Source organism: Plectropomus leopardus, chromosome 18 (assembly GCF_008729295.1).
Source record: "Plectropomus leopardus isolate mb chromosome 18, YSFRI_Pleo_2.0, whole genome shotgun sequence".
NCBI lineage: Eukaryota > Metazoa > Chordata > Actinopteri > Perciformes > Serranidae > Plectropomus > Plectropomus leopardus.
Genome location: NC_056480.1, coordinates 13,662,177 through 13,683,026, shown reverse-complemented (window position 1 = coordinate 13,683,026; position 20,850 = coordinate 13,662,177). Strand labels below are relative to the sequence as shown.

General features: G+C 41.3%; 1 protein-coding gene across 1 annotated transcript in view; it reads right to left on the bottom strand.

The window, feature by feature from the left end:
- Positions 1-19,733, bottom strand: part of csmd2 (CUB and Sushi multiple domains 2) — a 285,801-nt gene extending 266,068 nt beyond the window's left edge. The window contains exon 1 of the mRNA XM_042506230.1: positions 19,559-19,733. Within this exon, the coding sequence (XP_042362164.1) occupies positions 19,559-19,733 (175 nt within the window). The remainder of the gene's footprint in view (positions 1-19,558) is intronic.
- Between the last annotated feature and the right edge of the window lie 1,117 nt (positions 19,734-20,850).

Here is a 20,850-nt window from a genome sequence, read left to right as displayed (position 1 = left end):
CAGCCTGTCAATCAAAGCATCCACACCATTAATTTTGTGCAACTGTAAGCATTAATAACATGTAAATGTGTGAGTTATAGAAAAATTCAACCCACATACAGCTGCCATGAATGTTGAAATTAGCAACTGTACCAGGTTGTAAACATGTTTATCTCTGCTGTAAAGTTGGGCAATTTAACATGAGGGCCTATGGGGATGGTCTGTAGCCCGCCACAAATGGCCAATAAAGGTACTACAGTTTTTGGGCACTTTTGTGTTGGCTTCATTTTCCACCCCAGAGGTTGCCACTTAATCGAGATACAGGCTTGCAGACTGCTCACTTCATGAGAGACACCCACCCCTGATTTTTTGCTAGTCCTAACCATGGTGTGTCTGCAGCGATAGCTAGACCTACTTGGGTACTTGGTAACGAAATGCAAGCTTGGTCGTTTCTGACATAGGAACCAATAAGGCTGCTGGCTGGTAAAAACTGATCTCATATTATAGTTTAAAGGCAAACTAAAATGTGTTTATGAAAACATTTTAGGTGAGAAATAGGCTACACAGTAAAAAAAAAAAAAAATGGGTGTGCATTTGGTCAGCACTGCTTAGTTTTAACATTTGATCTGAATTTTTTCAACCTCCATTTTAACAATACAGGAGACAGTATGGCACCAACGTCTTGTTAGCAATTTCTTGTATTACAGCCAAACAGTACACTAAAATATGTGTCTGAAAAGACTTTAGGCAAGAAAAAGCCAAAGCAGTGACAGAAAGTTGGTTTATATTTATTAGCAATGCCTAGTTTTACTTTTTGATCTGAGTGTGAAAGAGATGGATGGAGAAAGATAAAGAGTAAGAGATAAAGACAGCTCTTTCTCTTGATCCACCCAAAACACTTCACGCGAAAATGTGGAAGTCCAATCAGTGGTTGAAGCTCTAGAGCCAGCTCATTTGATCTAAGAGATGAGCAGGGAGATGTAGAAAATGGTTAGATGGAGGGAAGTTTACCGCAGTGCATTTACACATAGTTCCCACATTGTCATGACACAAAGCTGGTTGAAAATTGAAAAAGCATCACTTTAACCAGTAAAAAGAGAGAAGACCGAAAAGGATCAAAGCAAGAGCTATCTCCATCTGATTTTGCATTAACACCTTTAAATGGGGCCCAGCAAGTGAGCATCCACCCTCCCAATTAACATCCGGTCAATACTATTATCCAGGTAAAACCTCCACATCCACCTCTCCTACCTGATTTTCATATCTACAGCCTGGTCAATAATCTCCTCATCATCTCCTTCATTACGAGGCCTCTATTAGACAAATGCCAATCAATGGCGGCCTGATAGCAGAGCTTGATAGAGGTCAGAGTGGACTGTGAACCTCTTGTACATAGGCAATACGTTAGGATGTGTGGGCTGGGATGAATTACAAAGCAATACCAGGCAGGGAAGTTGAGGCAACTGAATTGCTATTAAGCAGTTTCAGGATCGAATTGACATGCTGGAAGAAAGAAATGATTCCTTCAGGCTCAACAGATAAATCTTTCATGTTCAATATCAACATGTGAAGAGCATAATAGTCCTCAGCATTTGCAGCTAAAATGAATGCACTACAAAAGGACACCCAAGGAGCACATCTTGTATCTGAATTTAAGTGCTTCATATCTTCAGAGTTGCATTTGTTATTCGGGGATGGAACACGCCGTCCATACTGATATATGACAGGTGATCAACTAAGCAGAAAAGCATGCTCTTTGTTTTATGGGGACAATTAAGTGAAAAAAATCACGACACAGAGTCTGCCAGAGCCTGGCTGACTGCTGTTTCAAAGTGTGAGCACCTGTGCCAAGTGACCGACTCTTAAATCGATAATGACGCGCACAATCTGGGACAAAAGACTAAGATAGTGCTTTTAAGAGAGCTTGCTATTTTGGCTGCAGCCAGACAAGATTTGGTCTGTACTGAAAAATAGATGGTCAGAATTGAATTGGACAAAAACAGAAACATCAAAGTTTACTCCAGAATGCACTTCCTTAGACATTAAGGGCTGATTCACAGCACTGTCAAGTTAGTTTGATTTTCACATTACACAGTAATAACAGGGATGTTTGCCAGATGGCATTAATGCACTGTGTAGTCTTATTCATATGATCATTGGATCTTTGAACAGCTTCTCACAAAATAGTTTTGAACCATAAGATAAAAATCACTTTAGAGCAGTGATACTCAACTAACAGCACGCAGGCCAAATCTGGCCCCCGATGGCCCCATTGTTCCACTAACCATTTTCTAAATTACAATAGAAATAAAGTAATTGACACTGGGAATTTCTATTTTTACTTTTAGTATACATCAGGTGCCAGAATACATAAAACAACATCAAAAATGAGTTTGTTTATCAAAAAAAAGTGTCAGCGGAGGATTCCCTGAACACCTCGACAAAAGTCCTGGCTAAGCCTCTAATGTCCTAAAATCCTAGAAACCTCTTAAAATCCTAAAATCGTCCTAAATTCCTTGAAACATTCTAAAATCTTCTAACCATCCTAAAAACATAGAAATGTCCGAAAATTCTGGAAATGCCCTAAAATCCTTGAAACATCCTAAAATCCCAGAATAATCCTAAAATCCTAGAATCATTTATGGGTTTGTTGCTACTGACTCCTGCCCTCCTTTCATTTTGCAAAAGTGGCCCCCAAGCAAAGCAAATTGAGTATCCCTGCTTTAGAGGTCCTCTGCCAGGAAACTTTGAGCCTCAAACGCGTATTTTCCTGCATTCTGGTAAATTATGCACCAATTTGTGCATTTCTGCATCATTTTAAGATGTACATGTCTCGCATGTCAAATCATCCTCAATATTTGCTCCCCCCCCCCCAAAATTTACGCATATGTGCAAGTGCAGTTGAGGTAAACTGAGGTAATGTACATAGGTCTAGTCTCTCTGTTCTTTGAAAACCCAGAGCTTTTGATTAAGTAGATCCTTCACTCTGGGCTCGGCTGAATTATTTAAGCCTTGCTCAGGGTGCATTATGAAATTGGCTGCTGGGAGCCGGTGACCTGCTGTGAAGCCCCTCAATGTAAATCTGCAGGGAAGAGCCCATCGCACAGCTGACCCCACTGATGCACCATAAAGACCCCATAAAGAGACTGCTGGCCATGCTGTTTTAGCCCGGTAGCCCACCAGCAAAGTAGAAGGTCATGTTTTTTTAAGTTGTTCAGGTGTTATGAATATTGAGTAGTAGCAAATACGCTGGTTCAGCAATTAGGGAAATTGCTATCATGTTTTTGGGGCAAGTAAATTCCATCCCTTAGTGTGGAAACTGTTTGCACTGGCTTGTACCGGAATGTTAACTATGCTAGATATCTGTGGTTGTTTAACAGATACGTTGTCCACTTACATAGCCCACTGTGCCACTGGCAGCATCTGCTTGGCAATAACTGCCTCCGGTGTGCACGTCGCCAAATGGGTGCACAGGGAGAGGTATGACCTTGCTGGGGCAGCACTCCAGGTTCTCCCTGTGTGTGTGTGTGTGTGTGTGTGTGTGTGTGTGTAGGAGCTATTGTTTGTTTCGCCAGGGCAGTTGTTTAGAAGCGGGCATACAGAGCTGCGGCGGTATGCTGTGACACTTTGATGAATCGATGGTCACTGTGCTGTACTCCGGCAGGACAGCAGCCCCTCAGAGATGAGGAAAGAGACCAAAGAGAGCGAGAGAACAAGGGCGACAGGGGCAGACAGACACAACATAGACTGACTGGCTGGCTGAATGTATGGACATGTGAGAAAATAGATTTGGGAGACGTGACGTGGGGAATAATAGAGGCAAGGGTGAGACAAGGGACATATGAGAGGGGATGAAATATAGCAGCAAAAAGGTAAGAAAGTGCACGAGAGAGAACATGTCAGAGGGTCAATGAGAGGAAGAGCAACAGCCAATGGGAGTTAATGAGGAAGACGACATAGGGTAGAGATTTTTCACCTATTTTCTTTGTCTCGTTGCCCTTCTGTGCTGAGGTCACAAACAGCCAGTGTGACATTCACAGTGAGATAGCGCTTAATCTGCACAGTTAGCAAATCCTAGAGGTCTATTTGGAGGGACGCTTCAGCAGTGTGTGTGTGTGTTTGTGCTGGCGTCAAGCATGCACACATGTCTGCACGTGGACATATCAGTTGTCTGTAGATGTATGGGTGTAATCCCTATACCCCAGGTGAGTATAGTGTCACATATCTGCATGTAACTCCTCTGCTGAGATGCAATTACACTGGCTACACTGGCGCTCAATGGGAGGAAATTTCATCTTGGCGAGCATAATCCCAACATCACATTCGCATAATACCATAAAGACACAAACAATACATGCAATACAAGAACTGAAAATCTGCTTTCTCGACTCTGATCTTTTATTTTTTTTTTTCTGTTTCTTTATCCTTCCCCGCCTCTGTCTGGCCGCCTCATCTACAATTCAAGTTTGCCTTTGGACAAAAGACAAAGATGCAGAGACCATCTTGTTCTTGCAGTCAATAATAGAAGTGCTGCACGTCTTATGTTGCGCATAATGAACACAACTGAAGAGCTGAGGAGAATGAAACTTATTGTTTGATGTTTGAAAGAGGCCCTCCAGAATTTTAACATTTCTTAGCATAGCACGGTGTGTCCGTGACATCGTCAATAAATGTAAGGCTTTAATGTATGGGAACATTAAAGTCAAGATGAAATGAAAAACGCCTTTTTAATCATTTTACATGACATTCCTCAACATATTGTGCACCTATTTAAAAACATAAATTCCTGCCAAAATGACAAAAAAAAGTCCATTTCTTTATATTCATTTAACAAAATCAAGTTATGGTTTTGCCTGTAAAATAAAATATGACATGTGCTTACATAAACTAGAACCAACCAATTTCATCTAATGATATCAGATCACATCAAATGTATTTATATAGCAGATTTAAAAATGTCCACAGTTGATCAAAGTGCTGTACAAATTCAAACAAATGCCACACAAAGAGATACATGTCAGAGAGCACAGAGCTAGTTAGCTTGTTAGAAACAGCTTGCTATGTGTGACAGCACTGGATTATGTGCATGCATTTTAAAGTGGACTGCTTCAGCAACCAACGTTACATGGGGAATATAATTCCCATTGTCTCTCTCTTCCTGACATATAGGCTATTGCTATCCCGTCAGTACTACACCGTCGAGGTTTCACTGTTACAATGAGCTTACCTTTTAACAGTCAAACCTTTAATTTCATCTTTGAAATATTCTAACTGATGCCTAATTCATTTATTCATTAATCTAATTTGTTCATCATCTCTCCCTCATCCTCCTCCAGATCTAAGGCCGAGGAAGATGCATATGGAGCCAACATGGGGGTAATAAGAGCCAATGGGACCATGGGCACAAAGAAAAGGGCCCCACCACCTCTCCCACATAAGAGCCAGACACACAGAAAATTTGGTAGTTTTGTATTCCTTAATGGTTATTTTTTTGTCTTGTAGTAATTTGAGTCTCTTTGAGGTAATTTTGTGTCTTGTTTGGCTGCTTTGTGTTGCTTTGTGCTTATTTTGTGTTTTCTGCCTGTTTTGAGAGTTATTTTGCATCTCTGTGGTTTCTTTCCATTTCTTTGTGATCTTTTTGTGTTTCCATGTGTTTTTTTTTTTTAAATCCCTCCCTTGTAGGTGCATGTTAATTTGAGTGAAATTTTACAAGCGAAGGCCAGAGGCTCTCTCTCTAGGCCTGTGCCCAGTAGGCACGTCCAGAAATCCATCCATTTGAGCCAGCAGTCCGCTGTAGCTCCATTTTGCTTAACTCTTATCTTATCTCTACTCTTATCTGCCCACTTTTAATGGTCACTGGGACCTTAAAGAACATACTGAATTAATAAATCAATGCCACAGGAAATCACTGTGAAATTGTTCCAACTGTAGCCAAAGCATGTACAGCATCTATCTATCTGTCTATAGAAACTGAGGAAACCTTAGTCACAAGAATCACGCAATCAACCATTAAATTGGACCATAACTCACCTATTCCAGGTCTCCCCCATCACATAGCTGAAATACAGAGTTCAGCTCTTTCCTTATTCTCAAGAGAAACCATAAAGCCTCCATACATGTGGTCTATCAGGAGCAATACCCATATAAAATGAACATCCCATCGGAGCAAACAGTGAATAATTTCCAACCAAATAAGTGCCTCCCTTGGGATTTATCAAGTAACAAAGCTATCAACTATCACATATAACCACATATAACCAACCCCATGAGTAAACTTCAAACAACCAAATGTTTTGTGTGTGTGTGTGTGTGTGTGTGTGCCAGTAACTGCCTCCCTGGTGGGAAGATAAACCCTTCCGCCCCATAGATCCTCTCAGCAACACTATTTGTCTCTTGACGTGTCAGCGCATATGCGCGCCTTGACCGCATCATATCCGAATTAACCTCTAGATGGCCGCCATTAAAATGGAAATGGATGAGCTCAGCGATCCTGCTCGCCTCCATACATTAGGCTAATGTCTGGGCCAGGACGACACCGTCTGCCATTACAGACAAGCCAAATGCAGTGGAAGGCACTTGCGATAGGCTTGCTCCCACTTAGCCCTCCCCCTCACGGGTTGTTTCCACTGAGCTGAATGGTAAATGCTGTTTCTTTAAAAGGGCAGAAAAATGGAGCTTGCATCTCCATAATGGTGCACAATTGAAGCTTGGAATGGCCTCCTGCTGCTTGAATGTGTGAAGTAAAACTTTGATATGTGTATGCAAAGAAACACTTGAGCAAACACATATATGAAGGCATTGGCAGCAGTGGAGAAAGTACTCAAACATTCTACTGAAGTAAAAACAGAAATACTGCAGTGTAAAAATACTCTATTGCAAGTCTTGCATTCAAGATCTTACTTAGTTAACAGTACAGAAACATAAGCATCAAAATATACTTAAAGTACTATAACAAAATGTCCTTATTGTGCAGAATGGCACTTTGCAGAATTATATATTATATATGGTATTATTGGATTATAAATAGTGATGTATTAGTGTATGCATCACCTAAGTGTTGAACTTGGTAAAGGTGGAGCTTTTTATATTAATTATTAATCTAATTAATTAATAAGAAGGCAATAAGTAATAACAAAAGAAGTTCCTAAAAATGAGCAAGAAATTAGTGAAGAGTACAAGAAAATTGCATAAAAATTAGTAAAAACAAAACCAAACGAACAAACAAGGAAGTGACCTGGGAAAAGTACTTAAAATATATAATATTTCGATAACTTAATTTTTAATATGCAATTATGATTATTATAAATATAGCTTTTCCCTGGCTTTTTTCCCCCTAAAAATATTCCTATAGCTTTTTAAAAATCATTTTCTAGATCTACTAATTTCTTAAGATGCACCAATTTGCTCAAGGTTTACACTTTTAAATACTTGTGTAAATTGTCTGAAAGCAGCACAAGAAAAGTGATATTGCTTCAAAAGTGATAATGTTTCAAAAGGTTAAACTTAACTAAATAAGTTACATTCCAACGTTGCACTTTTGGCACAAATCAGACTCTGGCATTTCTTTAAAAGATCTGCTGACTCCCATGGTGGCACATAGTTAACACATGCACTCACAAACAAAAACACATTGTCACAGCAACATTGCTGGAGGGTGAAATGTGTGGAGTAAGAAAATAAACAACACCCACCCACGTGCAAACATGTAGCCAAAGATTAAAGCATCAAAGAAAGCGGCTGCATGATAAGAGGCGTGCATGCAGAAATGCACACTTGCATGAGTGCATGCGCACATATCTGGCAAAGAGAGGCACAATGGAGCATGTGTTCTCTCACTCAGACAGGGAGGAAGAGAAGGTGGGGGGAAGCCAGGCAGTTCCTTCCAGCTGGGTCATATTTAACCAGCAGTATCATCATGCCAGCCAAAACGACCTGCGACCTAGCCACCCACCCAAAAAAAGCCACCTACGCATTTTCACACAGCTCATCCCTAACACTACACTCAGTTGAAACACTGTTTTGAGACACAATTGTTTGTGTATTCTTTATCATGTTATTTTCCTCAATGCTTCCTCTTCTTATCAGTACATTATGGCACATTGGTGTTGCTGTGAGCTCCTCAGCAACCCACGCATCAAGGCTTCAAGCTGATCAATAAAATATAGCCCATTCAGAGTCAAAAGCATGTTACCGTTGAGCTTCCTCCCTTTCAAATGGACTCCTGTCTTTGTGGGGGAGTTTATGAGGCGCTGGGCCTCCCACACGAAACACAGTGGGGTGAGATGCCTGTAGAAATGTGTTTTTGCAAGTCCGTCAATATGTTTGTGTGTGCTATGGCACTTGCTCTGTGAGCACTCAGCCATGCACCTTTTTATCTCTCTGCCCTGGTTTCCCCTCACCTGGAAACACTCTCCCCATGAGCCTGATGCTCAGTTAGTCATCTAGACAAAAAAAAGAGCGTAAATCAGTTCATTTTCATTGTGAATTAGAAAATGGTAAATTCGGCAGGCCACCTGGCACCCTATCGCAATCCAGGTTTGACCCATGGGTTGTAGATTAAGTATCACTGAGTTAGAGCATAAGGAGAAAAGCTACTACAAGTTATGCTGAAACTGAGGTATGTTGGAGTTGACTGATATTTAGGCTATTGCTATCCCGGTACTACACTCAAAACTGTTTTTTTTTAGTTGTGCCTTTTTTCTGCTAGACTTGATAAGTCACATTGAGTAGGTGGATATGTCACACAGCCGATTAATTGCCATTGCATTTTGTGTTCCTAAAATAACCTTTTTGCATGTCTGTGTTTTAAGCTGTTTGCCTTAAGGCTTTTATTTTGTCATTTTCATTTGGAGCTCTTTGGTCAAAAATCATTTTTATGCTTTTTCAGTGGGGTGTTGTTGGCAGATCTCACAGAGTGCCTGCTGAAAAACTGTGGCCTGCCTTCCCCTGCATCAGGGTGGTAATTGCAAATTCACCTCCCTTTGGTTTGCTTTGTTTGGTGGTTATGCAAAACTGTTCATAGGTTTCTTGCAATCCCCAAAGCTGGCCCAATGCCATGAGGTCTATCCACATCAGTGCAATGTAGGAACTATTTTCTATTTGCCGGATTACAACCGCATCCCCGCACAGAAGGACGCTGACAAGGAAGCGCTAGCTCACCTAGCACTACTACGATACCTACATGAAACTGCTCAACTGATTATCATCAGTAAAAAGGTCATGATCACTCTGGAAAGAGACATTGCTGTTGAATCTTTTAAACGTATATTCTTGGCCATTTCAGCAAAACAAACCGAGTGCAATCTAGTTCCGTTATATTGGACATCTCTACAGCTGATATCGTCAACATTTAGCAGCTCACATTGAAACAATCCATATTGATAAAGGTACAGGTAAGAGGCAAAATAGCTATTTTTGATTTATTGGTTGAACTGTCCCTTTAAGTCTTGGGATAAAATCCAAATCTCTCTAGAAATCTAGAATTTTTTCTAGCTTCTCAGCCTGGTTAGATATTGATCAGTATGAGATGAGTAAAATAAAAATAGGAGAGAAGTGCAGTTCAAAGAGCCTCATTTACTGCTTGTGTCACAGAAGCAGTATGTTGTTTCCATGACAACAAGAAAACAGAACACGTATAAAAACCAATCCTCTATTATTCATTGCTGCTTGAGTTCGCCTTAACACTTAATCTCACGCGTACACCCTCCCTTGTACCAGCATGCATAGGCATTAAATGTGCAAAAATACACACTCATACATGCTTTAAATCATTTTAATTCTCTCCTCCTTTCTCCCTAATACTTATGGGAAGGCAAACATTTGTGTGTGACATTAATGTGTGAAACAGTTAAGCTCAGTTATCACCTAATTTTCATTCTGCTCACATCTGATAGCCAGGCTCTTTGAGTTATATTTGCCTTCACTAAGCAGCCAACCCTTAGTTACATCCTGCTCCGCACTTGCACTTAAATTGCACCGGAAATCAGTGGAAACTTCCTGGACTCTAACCAATCAATGGAAACAACAGGAGGTGGGGTAATGCAATTATGGATGTGTTAAATGTATGAGATCATCTGAGACAAGCATGTTGAATTGTGTTAGTGAGTGGGTATTCATGAACATTTCATCCTCTCTGAGCCGTTTATATTAAACCGAAAAGGAAGCCCCGGTGCAAAGGTCAGGTCATGAACGTCCCTGCAGGACAATTTCATCTATCACTGAGTGATGGATGAGCAGCAGCTGATCAATCAGCCTCACTTCAACTTACTGTAGTACACTTTAACCTTTCAACTCAGAGCCTAACTGCCCCCCAGGAAGGCTCCAGTGTCCACTGCAAGCCACAGTCATAATTAATGGGCTGCATGCATCACTCAAATGGATAATAATTTATTTTAAATGAAATATTGTCTCTGCATAGTGCGTTTCCTCACTGCTCAAAGCAAAAGACATGGAAATCTTGCATTGGCAGTGGATGTGTAAATTAAAGCCAATGTTGTTATTTTTTTCTCCAAGATGTTAAGATTGTAAGGAGAAACATAAACTGGCAGCGTGTCAGATTGGCAGCTACGTCCACAACTTACACATTAGATAATTTTTCCTGCTATATTTATCAGGCTCAAGGTTGCATCTAATTTACACAAAAAAACAGACTGGGATGTTTAATTAAAATTAGTCTCTTTGTTCTTGAATATCATTAAAAGTAGCACGGTTTTAAAAACAAACACAAATATTAGATATTAGATTTTGCAGAAGATAAAAAAATAATAAGGCTCATCCCACTGTGACTACAAAAGCCCAAAGGGAGCAGCAAAGGAAAAAATAGAGCTTTGCATTTAAAAAAAATCGTCCTGAACCACAAATTCGAATTAATCCATTAAATCCTGGTGGGCCCTCATAATGTTAATAATATATGAATTTTAAAAATGGGTGTAGTTCCACTTTAAATACCCAGTATCCGTTAGTATCAAAACATTTCTAGATCTTTTTTTAAAAATATCTAGAAAAAAACAGCTACTTGTATTGTTTTGCTTGCAGCTAATCAAAACAAGCATTTTTCCAATTTAATGCTGCATGCCTGTTTTTTTTTTTTTTTGTTTGTTTTTTTCTTGTCCCCCTTTACCTTGTATTTTTAATTACATATTTGTTAGGGGTATAAATCACAAGTTCCATCTAATATTACATCAGTTCTTCAGACAATTTTTTGATATTTGCTGATTTCACAATGTCTACCATAATACAATTTTGATTTGATTTAATTCAGGGGACTGCAAATGATATAAGACTGCATCATTAAAAATCTCCTCATTGTCTTTTTTGTGGCTGCTTACCATTGTCTGTTAAATGTTTAGGGAAGCAGGTGTGCTTGGATGGAAATGGTGAAAAAATGTGCCATGGGAATAACAAAGTAAAGGTGTATCTTAAAGACGACAAAACCTATCATGGTTTTCAAGCTGTATTGCTTATACTGGATTGTTGATCACTGAATTGAAATATTGATCCAGATTGATGTATTGTGAAACCTTAATATCTGTTTTATGATATGATTAAATGTTTACTTGTGCGGACCTCAGAATGAGTTGTTGCTACCTTGGAATTGATTGATTGATGGGGATCCAAATACAGAAATACATAAAAAATGTAAAATGTGATAGGTCCATAATTACAGCAGCCAACAACCCATATAGTCTCTGTGTGTTGAAGTTCAATTTCAATTCATTCATTTCAATTTGCCTCAGAGGGCTTTACAGCATACGACATCCCTCTATCCTTAGACCCTCACATCGCCTAAGAAAAAACTTCTGAAAAAGAACTGTAACAGGTGAAAAAAAATGAAAGAAACCTCAGGAAGAGCAGCTGAGGAGGGATCCCTCTTCCTGGACGGACAGACTTGCAATAGATTTCGTAAATAACAATTAAATTACAATAACAACAAAAAAGAAGGAGAAAGAGAGAGGGGAAGAGAGAGGGAGAGAGGGGAAGAGATGCACAGCAATAACGGTAACAATAACATGTCATATTACAATAATGATAGGTGTAAAATTACTAGATGCACTCTATGATAGCATGTGATGTTCTCAGCTGAGTGCAATGTATTAGACAGAAATGTTTCTTCAGTTTTTTAGCAAATGTTTAAATAGTTTGAAACATTTCAAGATGTATTTGTCTGAAACTTATTTGGATAGAGATGAGTAGTTATAGCAATATAGGAAACTGAATGCTCCCATTCACATGATGGGAGTCGAACTATGTACAAATAAAGGTACCAATTGATATGATCTATTGGTATGACTTTAAACTGGTATTAGCATTTTTAGACAATACTCAGCCCCAAACGCAACACTGTATTTCTTGACTCCTCAAAAGATAACTCTGTCTGGTCTGTTTCTGTGGCGAAACACAAGACACTTTCTACTCATTTCCACTCATTAGAAATTTATTTTTCCCAGGTGGCAGCAAAATGGGTAACATGAGCCAACAGGTAACGGCTGTAACGTTAGGTTAAACTGGTTTAGACACCAGATACTTTTAGGGTGATTAACTCACGCAGACACACACTTTACACACACTTTAGACTGACTTTAGAGACTTCAGCAATGTTGTTTCTCCCTGTATCTAGTCTTTGTGCTAAGCTACGCCAACTGGCTGCTAGCTGTAGCCTCATATTTACGGCACAGATATGAGAGTGGGATCAATCCTGTCAGCGAACTCTCTCAGCCTCATCCTTAAAATATCAAACTATTGGTTTAGAGACACAAAATTCTTGCTCCAATAATAGACAGCATCAGCTTTTGTGAATATATGTAAACATATGGACCACCACTTTTTAAAATTGCCCTTAAAAAGAAAAACTACTGGGTTTATGCAGGCCAATAATCCTTTGAAACCTCAGCTGGTTTGATTTCTTTCAAAAACATGGGAAAAGGGCAATGAGCAACAAAAGAAAAAATGACCCCAATATAGCAAGGAATTAGTAAAAGTACAAGAAAATTACGTGAAAATAACAATGACCAAAAAGATAGTTAAAAAAAAAAAAACCTTAAAGAAGGTCATGAAAAATTATTATAATTCTGTGACCTGATTTTTTTTTAAAAATCATGAATATAGGTTTTCCCTCTTCTCCCTTTTCTCCACTGTAAGTTTTCCCTTGCTTTTTAAAAATAATTTTCTAAATTTGGTTATTTCTTGCAATTTGTGGAACATTTCTTACCAAGTTGCTCATCGCCTTTCCCCCTATGTTTTGACAGAAATCAAACCAATTTGTTTAGGGTTCAAAATTTAAATACTTGTGAAAGGGGTCTAAAAAGCAGCACAACAAAACTGATGTCGATCCAGGTTTCAAAGGTTTAAAGCAGAAGCAATGTGCTTTCGATTCTGAAGTGAAAATGGACCTCACAAGTGTAGGAATGTGTGACAAACACACATCCTCACTGCCTTTCTCTGCCTCTTTCCCAGAAAAAGACCTCTGACAGATTGTCTATACATTGAATGGAGAGAGAAGCTGTACAGGAAAGCAAAAAAAAGACAAGGACAAGGACAAGATACCTCCTGCCTGGGATCTAATCTTCAATCTCTGGAATCAGTGATATCTGATAAGAACAGTGTAAATCAGGAAGCTAAAGAAACCCCTGCCTGAGCTTTGTGTCTGTACAAGACAGACAGGGCATCTACATCTGTCTCTCACTTTGTGGGGATTTACAGTAGATGGGGCAAATATCCTTTGTCTGATAATATTAGGAAGACGGGTATCGGAATCAAGATTGAGACTTCTGATTTACCACATATGGCTCAGGGAGACATAAGCCCTCGACTTTTTGTGTATGTATTTATTTGATTTATTTTCGCCAACAGTTATCAAGGGAAGATTGACTGAGAGCGTGTGTTGTTTTCCTGACATACTTTGGCTCGCAGCACAGCAGTTAGTAGCACATATTCACATCTGGGAGCTCGCCAATACAACCAAGTTGTTGTACTGACTTCTACTGGGAAACGTGGGTAGGAAAATGAAAACCAATTTCTTCTTGAGAATCAAGTTCTTGAGCAAGGCACTTTGCCATAACTTCACCATCCACCATGCTGAGTCTTAAATGGAGCTTAGCTGCTAAAATGCTAAGCTCCAGAGGAGCGAAGAACACAGAGGAGTTCACAGGAGTGTGTTGTGAGTGTGAAGCAAAGATACTGCCAGAATGGTGCTAGATTTATACTCCCTGGATAAGCAAAGCAGCCAAAGTATACATTTATTAATTTAACATTGCACTCAGGGACATGCTGAAAGCGATATTTGAGGTGGGACGCTCCAGGTGAAGACCTTTTTTCTTTTTTTCCCTTTCCACGCGCTGGTTAATTTGGAAATTTGGGCTATTGTGCTCCTGTTCTTTCAAACTACTCAAAAGAAATGATACAAAATACATATTTAGGTTTACTTAAGTTCAGATTTATGTCATGGAAATTTATGCAAAAAGTGCACATTTGATTAAATAATGCGAATCTGCATTTCAACATATTTCAAAGAAATTGCATATACAAAAAAATAATCGTCTTGATGTAAGTAATCAACTGGATCTCTCTTTAAAGAACACAAGTATTTCTCATTTGTTTTCACCCAGATTTTCTCTGATTGAATCAAATCTTAACTACTACTTTTTCAGCCACAGCCCGCAGATAGTATAATAATGTCTCAGATTGAATGTTTCTGTATCAAATTTAAATATTTAATGAAAGCTAACCTTTTTACCATGGCAATACCATCATATTTAATAGTTTAATAGATGAAATAGCAGAGGAAGCAATTGAATTGTATTGAAAATGAATTGGATGTTCCTCATCATCTCATTAAGTGCCACTTTAATCAAGAAATTCCCCAAAAGCTCATCTGGCTATAAGTCCAGAAGGTCTAATAGTCTAGTGTGTGTGTGTGTGTGTGTCTAAATGCATGAATGCATTTTTGGTGGGAGTCTGCAAGTCTGCATGAATTAGCGAGTGTGTGTGTGTGCATGTGTGCATGTGTGAGAGTCACTGTAGGGCTGTGATCAGTGTGACGAAGCACAGTGACAGAGCTCAGGCCATCTGGAGACAGATGACAGTGTGAATCACCAGAGAGGAGGATGGAGGAAGAAAGGGGAGGTGGTTGTGGAGGGTGAGGGATGGGGGAGGGGGGGGTGCAGCGGGAAGACAGTGAGAGGGTGACACATCAGCAGGTGGGTAAAATCAGGGTGCGCACAAGGACGAACTATTTGCATCATTTTGAAAGCAGCTCACGTGCACACATGTTCACACACACACACACACACACACACACAGACACACACATATCCAGTCTCTCAGTGGCCCCTTTTGAGCTAACTAATGACCTGCTTGCCAACACTTTGGTCTAATCATCCTAGAGTGAATGGGGGTGGCAACTCACAGGCTCATCCAAACACACACAGACATGCACGTGCCCACGAGCTTACTTACACGCTGTTAGTTGTTGAAATAGGAGTCTGCTTGATGCCTGATAAGAAAATGAGCCTTCCAAATAGATAATTTACTAAAGAGAGGAAAATCACCCAGCACTCAAAAGCCACAGAAACATAGGGCCCGGATTATCACTCAGCTGGTGTAAGCTTATCACCCCACTACTCCAACAATCCTCTCCCCTCTCTGCCTCTCATTTCCCCTCACAGTAAATTCCATCCTGCTGTTTTGCTGTTTTTCTCTCCCTGCGCCACCGCTTTATGATCTCCATCTTTATTTTGACCACCACTCTCCCTCCCACTCCACAGCTGTTTCTCCTTCGCTCAAGTAGGAAAAGTAGCAATGCACTTCTACTTTGCATTCAAAACATTTCTTTGTTTTGGGTAAATAGATTATGTCATCTGTTTCTGAGCTCCCATTCCATCCTTTATTGCTCAACGGTGAAAACAGGGAGCAGATGGGAGATGGGACGCAATAGAGCGTGCAGGAAGTGGAGGATTTGAGGTTGGCGGTAGAAGGAAGACAGGTGGAGGTAAAGTGAGAAACAAAAGGAAAGTGAGATGCAAGTATATTCATCATTAAAGCACATATGGAAAACAGGGGAGACATGGGACTCTGTTTTTGCTACATTGGGATTTCAGGGTGGAGGACAGTGTCTGTTTTATGGACCTCAGAAATGCATCTCTGCTCTTTGCAGATGATGTTGTTCTGTTGGTTTAAACCCACCATGACCTCCATTCAGCATGCACTGGGCATCTTGCAGCCAAGTCTGAAGTAGTCAGGATAAGAGTCAGTACCTCCAAGTCTGGTTATCAGCCAGAAAATGGTGGATTGCCCCCTCTGGGTTGGAAGAAGGTTACTACCTCAAGTTAAGAGGCTCAAATATCTTGAGTGAGGTAAAAATACAGTGTGAAATGGACAGTGATGTGAGTGTTGTGCCGGACCTTTGTGGTGAAGAGGGAGCTGAGCTGGAAGGCAAAACTCACAATTTACTGGTCAGTCTATGTTCTGACTCTGACCTATGGTCATGAGCTTTGGATACTGACTGAAAAAATGAGACTGGACACCCAAGCAGCCAAAATGAGTGTACCAGTGAAGTTTTGGGGGATCTAATAGGTCTTTGGAGGCCCCATACTAATATAGTAATACTCTTATTTTAATGTAGCAAAGCAACCATCCCAGCACCTTAAACTTAAGAGAGAGTCTGTTGAAAATAACTTATTCCATTTTCATCTCTCATCCTATTCTAAAGTTACATGAAGACATTACATCGTTCATTACTCAATGTGTTTCTAAATAGGTCTCCCCAATTAAATTTGTATCAATCAGAGGTCTGAAGCCTTTTTCAACGCCTGGAGGTCTTTACAATGAAAAAGTTCAAGTTTGAGTTTTTTATTTTTTTCATTTGTGGAACTTCAAAAACGACTTTACACCGAGGTTTTTCTCCCCGTGTTATTGCCTGGAAGCATACACGCGCACGCGCGCTCCTTCGCCCCAAGTCTTCTTCCTCTCATGCGCGCGCACACACACACACACACACACACACACACACACACTCTTTCGCCCGTCTCTTTCTTCAGGAGCCCCATGACTGTGCGAATACAAGCAAATGTCATGAAGCGAAAAAGATAAAAAGGAAAGGGGCATCAAGCCCTCCAGTCCTCATAACATTTCTGCAAGTTGCATCATGAGCACAACGCGGTGCCTTTGTATAAAGGCAAGTCTGAATGAGAGGAGCAAAGGACGACGACGAAGAAGCGTGAACTTGCGTGTAAATGGACATGCTGAGTGACTGTCTCATGCGCCGCTGACGAATGATCTAATACCGGCCGAGCTCGCGTGGAGTGGGGAGCCGAAACACGCAGCTGATAGGCAAGACACGTCATCCTCGATCTGCCTCCTCTGTCCTCCTCTGTCCTCCTCCTCTCACTCCCGGTCTTCGCATTCTCTCCTCTGCACGATTAAATGAATAGAGGTTGATTAGCGTTTATTGAGCGACGGCTCCACTGGGACAGCTGGTTTTGATCCCATGGAGACAGCGCGCTGCTCTCTTCAATATCTCTGTTAAACGTATCTCTATCTTTGACTGTGCGGCCCCTTGGGAATGATAATTGGTTACAATGCAGGCTGGAAATTGTTTAAAGTCAGACTGGTTGACAAATGACGACAGTGTTAAAGCACAATTATACATCTGAGATGTGATGCTTTTCAAACACAAGCTGGAAATGAGCCTTTTTGGTCAACAGGCAGCATCACACCTGTATCTTTTGGCTACTTTTGAGCATTAATCGCCAAGGCTTGATAAAGTATGTGAGATGCCACGGACCCCAGGTCCTGTCTTTCTTCCCTCTCCGCTCCGCCTCTCAGTATAGCGTGAGGCTCTGGTGCCGCTCAATGGGAGGATGGGGCAATTGCTGGTGGCTGCAGCATCACCAAGGGACTCGCCAGACCACCTCAACGCCGGCGTGTGGTATTCAAACATATTTATTGGCACAGTTTAAAGTAAACGTTGTTACAAGGGAGGGCAAGATAGATCGTCTGAGCCTTTCTTGCTCTTTGTAAATATGTGCAATAACTTAGAGTCGCTTTACTGGCCCCAAAACTCAAACGGCAAGAGAGTGGGCAATAAAAAAGCTCCCTGGACGCAAATAAAACAAGAAGCCTCCTACGAATATAGCCGCAATGAGATTTACTCCACATGAAAGTCGAGGGAGATTTGTCAGTATCATTGGCGCTGAGCCGTGCGCGATACATCTCACCAAAAACCATCTGGGTGGTTGATGACATAAGTTTGCTCAAAAGTGGGTGACAAGTGGGAGATATTTGGTGGGAGACATGAGAGGAATGACGTTTCTCTGTAAAATAGTAATGATCAAGCTCGAGGCGCACTGAAACAGCAGGAGACGACACGGCCTACTGTGCTTTGGTGGTGCTGAAAATGTGCCCAGTTTCCACTCACTCGTGGATTATGTGCTGTCCAAACCAAAAGGTATGAGTGGGCGAACACAGAGCCATGACTCACTGTCAAATTCATATTGTGGCCGTGGCAGTATTCTTGGCTTTTGCTAAAAATAGTGCCCGTTCTGTGGTGTGGAGCCAAGACAGTGATAAAACGGTCGGCTTTCTTTGCCAAAGGACCTGCTCGGGATGGCAAAAATCATTGCGGCTCTTCCCCCGAAAAGCTTGGGCTCTAAATAACACCACAGGCTTTTCGTGATGAGTGTCGAAATGAGGAAAAAATAACATGGATCAGTAACTGAGTCTCTTCTTTCAGAGACACATTATGTTGCGAAGACGTGAAAGTAAATGAATAGAAATGATAATCTGTTGAATGCCCAGCTCCGGTTGCAAGATTTCCATTTGCAATTAATCAAGGACAGAAAACCCAGAGTCAGTTAATTACCCCCCCCCCCCCCCACACACACACACACACAGACACATAGTGTAACTACACACACAAACACACAGACACACACATAGAAAGAATAGGGAGAGAACTGTGCACAAGATGTTTATTGGTGTCTACTTGAGCAAGTGAAGAATCTTATGAGCTGGGGAACTGAGAAAGAACAGTTAGAAAGAAGAACATCCCTCTCTCTCTCTCTCTCTCTCTCTCTCTCTCTCTCTCTCTCTCTCCTCACACACACACAGACACGGACACACACACACCCTTTTGGACTCTGAACAGCATAACAATCAGCAGCCTGCTTGACCATCTCAACTGATTTCCTCACGCCAGCAGCACATGCCTTCTCTGTAAAACCTCCTCTGTAGGAAGCAGGAGTCACACATTTATTTAATCATCCCTACAGCTCATTAAACGCACGCTCATTTCCTCAGAAAACACCTCAGTCCTCAAACGCATCAACAGAGTCAAGGATGGACACAATTCCAGAGGATCCACTGTCACCAAAATAGCCACCCTGCCAGCCACCTCTCCTCTATTAATAACTTGGGGGTTCTGGAACAGCGACATCACAGCAAGGTTGATTCCTAAATGCGCCTTTAGGATGAGTGCGTGTTGCTGATTTGCATTCAGTGAGGGGATCGTGGAGGGTGGGCGGTGGAGAGTGGGGGTAAGGCTGCTGCATTTTGCATGTCTTGAGCGGTACAGATGGGGACTTACCCTTTACTGAGGCGGCCAGTAGCCCCATGTATAAGAACAGCACCCGGCTCCAGTGGTGCGCCTGCACTCCCGCCTTCATTAGAGCAAAAATCCGTATTCCGTCCCCTTTCCTGCATGCGCATTCCGGTCTCCTCGCGAGTCCCGTTGCTCCGTCCCGGATTGAAGCGGCGGTCATGGCAGGTGCTTTTTTTTCTCGGGTCTGGCAGGCACGATACTTCTCAGATGGTCAAAAAAGGGAGATTCACTCGGTGTCGGCGCTGAGAAAAATCCCAATGCATGGAGGAGGCTCGGATCTCGCAGCTGGACTGAACCATGTCATGCGGGGACCGAGGGGTTCAGAGTCTCTGTCTGAGAAGATCGATTTCACACCTAAAGGGGGAGAAAGGAGGGGAGGCAAACCAAGGGGGAGACGTGATTCAAGTGGTCACTGATCTACCCTGCACGCGTAAAAAATCACGAAAATCCCCTTGACCGCACCACATATGCCACTGATATTACCAGACACACGTCAAAAAAGACCCAGGAGATCCCTCCTTCAGTTTTGCTCCGCAGCACTTATCTGTCCTCTTTATTTTATCTCCATTTAACATTTGCGGTGCCGATAATCCACGTTCAAACTCGTCATTGGATTCGAGATTCAGATGAACGAACGGCGAAATGATGGAGAGCCACAGAGGTTATCCGGATCCAAGAGGAAAAATCGCCTCGTTATAGAAGTTCTCAACCAAATGTTGGAGTGTAGTCAAAGATCTGACTGTGTAGAGAGAAATATGCGGTATGTATGTATTCCCAGTATCGCAGCGCTTGGCCACAGCGTCGTCTCGGGTCTGTGCGACGCCAAGAATCAGACTGCAGACCTGCTCCTTCTTCTCTGCGCGTCTCTCTCTCTCTCTCTCCTCCTCTCTCTCTCTCCTCCTCCTCTCTCTCTATCTCTCTCTCTCTCTCCCTTGGTACCTTCTCCAGTCGTATCATATGCCCGCATTTTCAAAAGCATTTTGAGATATATCTAATAACTCCATTCACTAAACATTTTCAGTCATGAACTATTACTTTTCTATTAGATAAATATGCTCTATGATGATTAAAAGCATAGTTGTAGCATCAACACGGGCGCAGGGCACATGCCCCCCTCCATATTTAAGGCAGTGGACTTTTTTCTTTTCTTTTTTGTAACAAAATTACGGACATTTACACCATTAACCCTCTGAAACCTGAGCAAATTGGCTTGATTTCTTTCAAAAACGTGGGAAGAAGGCAATGAGCAACTAAAAAGAAATGGGGCCCAAATTTGC